This window comes from Schistocerca gregaria, chromosome X (assembly GCF_023897955.1).
Source record: "Schistocerca gregaria isolate iqSchGreg1 chromosome X, iqSchGreg1.2, whole genome shotgun sequence".
Classification (NCBI taxonomy): domain Eukaryota; kingdom Metazoa; phylum Arthropoda; class Insecta; order Orthoptera; family Acrididae; genus Schistocerca; species Schistocerca gregaria.
The window spans coordinates 785,812,200-785,823,163 of record NC_064931.1 but is presented as its reverse complement, the minus strand read 5'-3'; the positions used below and the strand labels follow the sequence as shown (position 1 = coordinate 785,823,163).

At 37.7% G+C, this 10,964-nt stretch overlaps 1 protein-coding gene across 2 annotated transcripts in view; it reads left to right on the top strand.

Moving 5' to 3' along the window:
- Positions 1–589: 589 nt before the first annotated feature.
- Positions 590–10,964, top strand: part of LOC126298539 (uncharacterized) — a 305,895-nt gene continuing 295,520 nt past the window's right edge. For both annotated transcript variants that reach the window (XM_049989901.1, XM_049989900.1), the window contains exons 1-2: positions 590–679; positions 759–854. In XM_049989901.1, the coding sequence (XP_049845858.1) occupies positions 656–679; positions 759–854 (120 nt within the window). In that variant the 5' untranslated portion in view covers positions 590–655. The remainder of the gene's footprint in view (positions 680–758; positions 855–10,964) is intronic.

Sequence of the window (10,964 nt, the reverse complement as noted above, 5' to 3'; positions counted from 1 at the left end):
TAAGATATTCTACTTAGTAGATTATAGCCAAATTTAAACAGTGCAACGACAAACTGTTGTGGAATACGGTTTAAAAATTCACAGTAATTACATTTTTATCTCTGCGTGGCTCCAGCTTACGTTGATATAAAAATTTCAGTCATATACATACAAACTTGTCACACTCTCCTTTTAGCGAAATCATTAAGTTATAACGAAGTAAAGAACGTTGCAGCTATTTCTTCCTCGTAGACTAGGAAGAAAAATAGCTTTCGACAGACAAGCACGATTTTTAAACGACTGAGTTTCAGATTCAGATAACTAGTCGTATTTGTCTTCCGAACATTGTGAAACAGACTTTAGATGCAGACAGTGTCGAATTTGGGACACATTCACTGCAAGACACGAAACCTGAAATGATTCCAGTATCCAATAATGCATTTCCTTCCATTCACAGGAAATCTAAATTCATGTGTGGTTTTCAATTGCATTAGATCCTTGTTTCCGGTTTCTAAAACTTGATAAAAGCAAGAAAGTCGCTGGTGGCAGCTAGTGCGATCTTTGGCGCAACAAGTGTGACTGTGTCTTATTGTTTGTGTAATTACTCGAGTGAAGTTGGCGGAACTTACAACAGGAGAGATTTAACTTCAATACATATACTGTATTGCATATCATTATGGCTGGAAACAATGATGATTCAGTATGAAACCTGTACAATTTATTAATATACCGTAAACGTTTTAGTTTTTCCAGTTGATAGCTACTTCTTTTCTTTGTAGGTTGACCGCTTCATAAGAGAATACATCAGTATGCTGGAGAAGTGTTCCAAAAAGTGTATCCACAGTACTAATGTATCGGAACTGACCCGTATGGAGGTAAGGATTATTGATTTAACGATGATAAACGAGCTTCTTTCACAACAAAACCAACTTGCGCACCCTTTTCGATGAGCACAATGACTGATACTGCTTAAAGCGACATTATGCCAAACGCTATCTTAGAAAGATTACTACAGCACTGTTTTTAATGTTCACAACTTTTGTTAACCAACTTCGTTACTCCATCGCTTCAATAATCTGCAATGCGCAGCCAAACATATATGCAGTGTAGCGTATTCCGACGTCCTAGACGCCTCGGTTTCATCATGATAACATTCTGACTAGAGAATATTCCTTGCAGTAAAGGGAAGAGTTGCGAAATTTGCATTATTTATATATCTCGTAATTATTACTGCAAGTAACCTGTTTCGTTTAAATGGCTAAGGGAAAAATATCATTCATAATCTTCGAAGTGTGCGGAACTGCGAATTTGGAGAAGAGAAAAAAAAACTAATCCTCAAAACATGAGTACCGGTAGTACGATTCAAAAATATCTATCTCGTTAAAAATGGAACTGCAAACATCTCAGACTTGAATCTGCATTCGTATGCCACCATACAAAGTAACTGAGATAATTAATGATGATAGCTTTTAATTATTTTTGGTATGGTATTTCCTTTAATAAGTTTAGAGGTCAGGCATATTCAGTGATGCAGTGATGGTTGCGGCTCTGTAGTACATTGTGTCGTGTATCGACAGTTACCTTCCTCTTCCTCCTGTCAGAATCGTTTGACATAACAAATACCTGTAATCACAACTGAAAGTCTTAGAAATTTGGATGTTAACTGTGATTATCACACTGATTACATATTAATGAAATATAACATCAGTGTCTGTAGTGGAGTAATGATATAAATAAATTGCTGCATGAAAAATGACATCCAGGGAATGGGCAATGAAATGCTTAGTTTCTCCTCTGAATCATCATTCACCTATGGGTTGATTTCTTGGATCACTGAAGCTTGTACTTGCAATGGTAAATACATGTAATACCCTTTATGCAACTCATATGCTGGCAGTGTTTTTAATGAGAAAATCGACTGCTGTTGCAGCAAATATGTTATTAATCCTCAGGTAAATGATCATTTGTTTGTAAATGAGTCATGAAATTATCTCCACTACGTAAGACATTACACAACACAATGAAGTAAATACACAGTGAAGTAAATACAGTGGCCAAGCCTTTGTAAGAGATGGTCATATCCTTTTTCATTTTCATGTAAAAGGGAAATCCACAAAATAAGTAAGTGGGTCTATATATGAATGCCTGAAGTCTCTGTAGTGATCTCAAGTGAAGGAAAACATTTTAAGCAATAATAGTATATTACCACTGAGTACATTACAAATGGAGTACAGATAAACAAAGTTGAGGAAGGAAATTAGCTATACATTTGTTAAAGGAACCATCCTAGCATTACCTTCAAGTGATCTGGGCAAGCAATGGCCACATCAATTAAGATATAAAATAGTGATTCAGAGGCCCTCAAACCCTGAAATGCAATTCTATTTTCCTAATAAATACACCACTTCAGTCCCTCTTATGGTACGACTATTTTTTCACCCATGTGCAAAAGAAGATATTGAAATGTATCTTTTTGTTTGTGATTTGTGCCACAGCTGCTGATCAAGAATGAAGTGGAGAAAAAATTGATCTATCTTTAGGAATATTTTGCTCTATAACTTACCCATTACACACTTGCAGTAGCATAATAGTAGCAACAGACATTGGCAGGTGTCACTGTGTAAAGTCAAATGTAGAGTATTAGTTTAATGGACATGAATCTTAGCCCTTACTGAGGTGGGACGGTTTGAGTGCCTTAGTGATACAGAAATCCATACCATAGGTGCAACCACAGTGAAGAGGCATCTGAGTGATGACTAGACAAATATCTGGCTGCCGAAGAGGGGCAGCAGCCATTTTAGTAGTTGCAAGGGCAACAGTCTGGATGAGTGACTGATCTTTCCTTGTAATGGTAGCCAACATGACCTTGCTGTGCCAGTACTGTGAACAACTAAATGAAAGAGTAAACTGTAGTTGTCATTTTCCTTGAACACATTCAGCTTTTATATACAGTTAAATGATGTTGACATCCTATTGGGTAAAATATTCCAGAGGTAAACAGTCCCCCATTAGTGTCTCCATATGAGGACTACTCAAGATGATATCACCAGGAAAAACAAAGTTGGTAACATATGGATCAAAGTGCAGAATGATCTCTTAATCAAGTAGGTAGGCAAGATAATTTTAAAATGGAAATACACTACCGCTCATTAATTTCAGTACACCCAATAAATGACATTTAGTTCTCTGCAGATAAGGACTCATACTATGGGTGCAGTTGAGGAGGCAAAGGAATAGTGCAAAAGTTGTACACATGTCTTGGTTTTTGTTTGTGGTAATTGAGATACAACAGTGTTTAACAAACAATGTTGTGTACATAAATGTTATGTACCTCTCTGATATGTTTGTTTACCTATTTGCCGACAGATGCTGCATTTGGTGCACCTGTGTTGTTCCCTGCACTGATGTGATGCCTGCAGTGAATGGCAAGCATTGCTACGGCACATAACATGTGGCTCCTGCATGTCAGTTCGTTCATGACACTGAAGTGTGCAAATTGCTAGTATGGCTCCACTAGTGGAGATGTCCATAGAAAAATGTGCTGCAATTCTAGCACTTAGCCAAGTAGTTTAATCTATTCGTCAAGTTGCGAAAGAGTGTACTGTGTCTATAGGAGGAGTGCAATACACCCTTCACTGCCAGGAGACAACAGGTAGCAATAATGGCATACCACGACCAGGATAACCTCGTAACCCAGCAGTGTGTTCTACCTACAGTTAAACAGGATGGAGGTTCTATTATGGTTTGAGGATGTTTTGAGGGAGATAGAGTTAGCGACACTGTGAAAATAGAAGGATGTAGGGACCAGAAGCAGTACCACTGGATACTTCAGTATCATGCAATACAAAGTGGGTTGTTCTTAACAGGGAAAGGGTTCACCTTACAGCAGGATGATGACCCAAACTGGCATACTGTATTAACTACAATGCATCAAAAGAAGAACAGAAAGTACTGAATGATATGGTATGGCCATCCCAAAGCACCAATTGTAATCCCATAGAAATGGTCTGGGATGCAGTGGGCAGACATATTGGGGAAGTTAATATATCTAGCAAAGAACATCTCTGGAATATTGTTAAGGATGTGTGAAATCATATAGATTCACGATACCTACCTCGAGTTTGTGAGGCAGTCATTAAATCCATAGGAGGATACTCTGATGAAAGAATAGGACTTACAGTAAGGTGAGGATAGGTCTATAAATATGAAATCATACAGGGGTATTGCAGGAGTAGGACTAATCATCAGTAAGAAAATTCAAATGCACGTAAGCTACTGTGAACAGCTTTGTGAATGCATTGTCATAACCAAGTCAGACACAAAGCCATAGCCTGCCACAGCAGTACAATTTTATATGCGAACAAAATATAAAGATGATGAAATGATGTGTGATGAGATAAAAGTTGTTATTCAGGTAGTCAGGGGTAATGAAAATTTAATTGTGATGGACACTGGGTCAGCCGTTGTGGCCGAACGGTTCTAGGCGCTTCAGTACGGAACCGCGCTGCTGCTGCTACAGTCACAGGTTCGAATCCTGCCTCAGGCATGGATGTGTATGATGTCCTTAGGTTAGTTAGGTTTAAGTAGTTCAAAGTCTAGGGGACTGATGACCTTAGATGTTAAGTCCCATAGTGCTCACAGCCATTTCCACCATTTGATGGGCACTGGTATTTGATAGCAGGAAATGGAGGAGGAGAAAAACCAAGAAGTGTACTTCAACAAGGGGAAAGGTAGACTTCTGCACAGAGAATAATTTAATCATTGCCAACACTTTGTTTAAGAATCGTGGAAGGATGTTGTATAAATGTAACAGACATCAGGACACTGAAAGGTTTCAGATTCATTATACAAGGTGTTTCCATAAGAGTGTGCAAAAATGTAATAGAACATGGAGAATGCTCCACTGAACAATTTTAGGTTAGAAAACTGGGGTTGGAGAAGCCAATTTAAGGAGATAAGGAAGTAAACTTGTCTATTGCTTTGTCTAGCATTATATTTACAACTAACCTGCATACAAATTTACATGTACTGTAATCTTTATCTCCATGTACATTCTTTATTTCTTGCAAGGAAACAAGAATGATAAGCCTGATAAATAGAAAGTCATGATGCAGGATTTATTTACTTCACTTGTTCATAAGGTGGCTCCTTTGTATCGTATTTATGTTGTCCCATGGCAGGACGTGCTATGAATCAATGACAGACCCATTCATTACTCAGTGCTATCCAGAGACGTACAGTACAATTTGATGGAGCAGTACTGTTACAGTTTTGCAGAACTCACTGACATGCACATTGTGTATGGGGAAGTACATTGCAATGGTCTCACTGCTGAAAGGCTGTACAGGGAATGATTTACTAATATGCATCATCTGTCATGATGAGCGTTTATTTCTCTTGATCAATGAATGTGGGAGACTAGTTAATTTGAGAGAAGAAACGAGGGACCTGGCAACATGAACAACACACACACCCAATATTTGAAGAGGAGTTGCTGGAACATGTTGCAGCAGACCCCACTACAATTACTCATTGTATTGCACATGAAATAAGCACTGCACATACAAGTGTGTGGCGAGTACTCCACGAACAACAATTACACCAGTATCACCCACAACAAATCCTGCAATGCTTGTCACTGACTTTGCACCAAGGGTTGCATCGTGTCAGTGATTGATCAAACAATGGATTGATCAACCAGATTTCATCCAAATCATTAGTTTACTGATGAGGCCAGATCTGGTTGTGATGGAATTTTGAACAGCAGGAATAGTCATGTGCGGGATGAGGAAACCCTCATGCTGTAGTAGAATTACACCATAAAGTATATTTTGCTGTGAATATCTGTGCCGGCATTACAGACGACAATCTCATTGGGCCATATCTTCTATCTGACCATCTGAATGGGCACCTGTACTTGCGGTTCATGTGAAGAGTTCTATGTGAGTTATTGAAGAACATACCCTTGTCTGTTTGTGAGAGGATATGAATACAACATGACAGTGCACCTCTTCACTTCAGTATGGATGTCTGCAACAATCTCAATGCTGTATGTACTGGTCACTGGACTGGAAGGGGAGTTCATATCCCATGACCTGCAAGGTCACGCGACCTGAATCCTCTTGATTATTTCCTATAGGGGTACCTAAAGACACTAGTGTTTGAGACCCTAGTGGATACAGAGCTGGAATTAACTGCCAGAGCTGTAGCTGCCTGTGATGTGGTTCGAAACACACCAGGGATATTTGTCAGGGTACATCAGAATCTTGTTTGCTGGTGTCATGTTTGCATTGAGGTTGATGGCTGTCAGATTCAGCATATTTTGTAAGATACAGTACAAATGGTACATTCACTGTGTCAGTGATGGTATTTGCACTTAACTGAAACTAATGTAAATAAATATGATACAATAATGTTATTTTATTCCTAATGTTTCCTTAAGCTGGCTTCTCCAACCCCAAGTTCCATACCTCAAATTGTTCAATGGAACATCATTCATGTCCTGTTAAATTTTTGCACTCTTTACAAAAATACACTGCATAATAATAAGGCATAGCTTTCTATGTGAAATTTTAAGATGTTTGACATTTGTAGGGGCACATGTAGTCTCTAACCAAAATTGACTGGTTAACTTCTTAAAACTTAAGGGATTTCAAAAAGGTAGGACATTATGAAGATGCCTCATGGATAAGTTGAAAGAAACAGAGAGTATAGAGATTTTCAGAGTGTACATTAGGTGACATTTGACAGAAACAGCTGAAGGGAATTTAGTAGAAGATGAATGTGCACATCTGAGCGATGGAATATTGAATGCAGCAGAGGATCAGATAGATAAAAAGACAAGACCTCACAGAAACCTGTGGTTAACACAGGAGATACATATATAAACATAGTGACTGAAGCTGGCAAAATGGGGTACAGACACCTAAAAAATGAGACTGAGAGATAGCGCAAAATGACAAAGCATGAATGGCTAGAGGACAAATACAAGTCTGTATAAGCATGTATAAATAAGGAAAAAACAGACACCAGCTATTGGAAGATTAAATATACCTTTGTAGAAAAGAAAAGTAACTGTATGATTATCAAAAGTTCAGATTGCAAGCAAGTACTAAGCAAAAATGAAGAATTTTACAGAGCACTGAAATATCCAAGTCTCCTAGATTAGACAAAATTTCCTGAGAAGTACTGGGACCTTTAGGAAGCCAGCCATAGCCATAATAAAACTTCCACCTGGTATCCTAAATATATAAAATAAGTGAAATACCCTCATACTTCTAGAAGGATGTATTAATTCCACTTCCAAAGAAAGCAGATCCCATCACATATTAATATTACTGTACTATGAGTTTAATGGGTCATTGTGCCCAAATACTGACTTGAATTATTTACAGAGAAATGGATAAACTGGTAGAAGCTGACCTTAAGGAGATCAGTTTGGGATCCAGAGATACGTTGGAACACTACACTCTCTGAAATTCTGTTGGTACCATGCATAAAATACAAAGAGTGAAGGTTATATACGGCTTGTACAGAAACCAAACTGCATTTATAAGAGTTGAAGAGCACGAAAGAGAAGCAGTAGTGCAGAAAGGAATCAGACAGAGTTGTAGCATACCCCTTACATTATTCAGTGAGTACATTGAGTAAACCAGAAAGGAAACCAAAGACAAATTTAGAGAAGGAATTAAAGCTCAGGGAGAAGGAATAAAAAACTTGAATATAACTGCATAGACTTCTGCAACCAGTCAGTTGCCATAAGAGTTTACTGAGTATTGTATTTCATCATAATGTAAAAAAACTACAGTGGGGAGACCCAGAAGGCCACTGCAACCATTGCAGAAACAGTGTTCTCTCTACTATAATTTTTTACATTATGATGTGTTACAATACTCAGAAAACAGTTATGTCAAAAACCTCGAGGTTTTTTGAGGTCATTGTAGTTCTATCAGAGAAGACAGTGGGCTTGGAGAAACAGTTGAAATGAATGGATAGTGTTTTGAGAAGATGTTACAAAATAAGCATCAGCAAAAGTAAAACAAGGGAATGTAGTTGGATTAAATCGGGGCTAAGGAAATTAGATTAGGAGATAAGGCACTAAAAGTAGTAGATGAGTTTTGCTACTTGGGCAGTAAAGTAACTGATGAAGAGGAAAAATAGACAGCAAATAAAACGGAGCAAGGAAAAAATTCTGAAAAAGAGGAATTTGTTAACAATGCATTTTATCTTATGGTTTAGGAAACGTTTCCTTAACGTATTTACCTCAAGTGTAGACTTGTATGGAAGTGAAATGTGGGTTATAAGCTGTTCACGTGAGAACAGAGACCTCCGAAATGTGGTGCTGCAGAAGAAAGCTGAAGATTAGATTTGTAGAACATGTTTCTATCGGGGAGATACTGAATCAGACTTTGAAGAGAAGATTTTCATGGCATAAATTAACTAAAAGGTGGGGTTGGTTGATAGGGCACAGCCTGGGGCATCAAGGAATAGCCAGTTTAGTAGTAGAGGGAAGTGTTGTAGGTAAAAAAGTATAGAGGGAGACCAACGCCTGAATACAGTAAGCAGGATCAAATAGATGTTGGTTGCAGTAGTTACACAGATATGAAGAACATTTCTCAAGATAGCCTAGGCTAAAGAACTGCATCAAACCAGTGTTCAGTCTGAAGGTCACAACATCCAAATTTTTACTCATGAAGTAGAAATCTGCTGTCTTTTCACTCCACACTTCTCTTTGCATATTTTCTTAACTCTTCCTGGTTTCAGCACAACCTTCCACTCCAATGAAGGAATTGCTTTCAAACACCTGAAATCTTCAAAACTGACTTTTGTTAGTTTACCTAAGCAATTTGTTTCAATTGGTAATTGTTCAGTAGTTGTTAAGACCTTAATCTGTTGGTAGGTCTGCTGTATCAAGTGGTCTGAAGTTGGGCTCATCACCTAGTACAAGAATGCTAAAGAAATGAAACTGAAATTTCGGAAGGAAGAGGTTAATCAGATATTGGCTGTGGATAGTGTTTTTAGTTCCACCTGAGAAGGCTAGATGTAGGCTGTAGAATAACTATTCACAAGGTATCATCTGTGCTCGTATGTCTAAAGTAAAATGTGGAGTAGATCAAAACAACTGACACATGTTTCAGTGTAAACCATGTTGTAAAAACTTTTGATGGTGCTGAGCAACAGTGATACAGTAGTTTTTGACAGAATACACTGCTATTTGATTAGGTATTATATTTCCTCTGTAAAAGCTAGATTTCCACTTCAATGCCAATATTGAGTACAACATTCTGAGACCATGTGCATCATTTTGCTGTGCAGTGTGCATGATGTCAGATACACACTTCAGTGTTAGAAAATGTGTTGAACTGTTCATTTGACATCCTACACAGCAAGATAACACTAATGGTCTAAGAACTTGGTACTCAATAATGGCACAAAACCCACAATCTAGATTGTAGAGAAGAAAAAACACTGTAATATACAGATGCCAGTGTATTCATTCAAAAGTAATTTGTGTTGATGTTCATCCACAAAAGATGGCCTATCTTATACTGCTCACTTTGAGAGATGGTGCAGGAGGGAAAAGAGTTTTTTTTCATTCAGATGAGAGCCATTGTTAATTTTTCTGACTTAACAATAAAACTGATGATGGTACTAATAGCAATGATAGCATTAATTAAAATATTCTACATGAATATTTCACAATTTCATTTTAATGTTTAGTACTCCCCTGTACTTCAATCAATAATTATTTACTATTTTAAATTGGACAGGTGAACCATTAAAGCTTCCTCTGTATTCATTCCTCTTCCATTGGTCCCTTTGAATACTTTAACTACTGTCTAACGACCCATCTCTTTGAATTTTGTTTGACATAAGATCTATATTTCATAATATCTTTATTATTTTCCTTTGAATTTAGTTGTTCCTCTTTCTCTCACTATTTACTTTTACATGAAAAAGTTGTCATTTATTATTCATGTTGATTCTTCATGATGAGTTTGCTGTTTCTTGCCACATTCATGTTCATATTTGTTCTGTATTTCGCAGAAAATTCAGTCGAGGTTATAAATGTTTTTCCATTAAATTCCTATGTTCCACCAGAAAGCCTGACTGGCTGTGAAGCGACATACAGCTGTGCTTCAATTTTTTTATCAACTTATAAAATTAACACAATCATATATTCTGTGTGCAAACAAAGTATAACTTTTTCAAAACAGCATATTCACTTACATTGTGATATATGTTTGAAATGTGCCTCAAAGGTGCCAACAAAATTCTTCTGTGGGGTACAAAAGCATGGTACCCTGTGACATCACCCTAGTGTTCGACAACACATCAAATAGCAAGGTGTTGACCTATGTGGAAAAAAAAAGAAAGAAACCACAACTCATAAGTTATTGCAAGGTTTAGTGTAAGTTAACATTGTTACTTTGACATTAAATGTCACCATAATTCTACATCTACATCCATACTCCGCAAGCCACCTGACAGTGTGTGGCCAACACCACTGTGGATGTCTCAAATGATGAGATAAATGCAATACTCCCTCTTAACTAACTAACTAAGTGTTGAACTAACTAACTTAAACACATTTCAGCACTTCTTTTGATGTCCGTGTGATGAAGGTCAGAACATTGATCCTGAACACTGAAATCACACTGTTTCACTATGTGTAGTCAAGGGAAACATTTCAGACACACCACACCTCAGAATCTGTAGAAAAATTCCTTGATAGGTGTCATAAAGGGTGTGAAACCACCCCTGTCCCTGGGCTGTCAATACTATACATTTAGCGGTCAAAACTTACAATTTACAGTGTAATGAGGAACAGGACAACATTCTTGACAATGTTCAACACTACTAACACTCCCCTAGATAATTCAGTCCTACGCTAAGGACATCATCTGGCATCAAGCTTGTTCGACACCCCTTGGTGCAGTCACCTGCCCTCAGGTGCTAGAGCAGCCGTGAGACACCATTGTCCA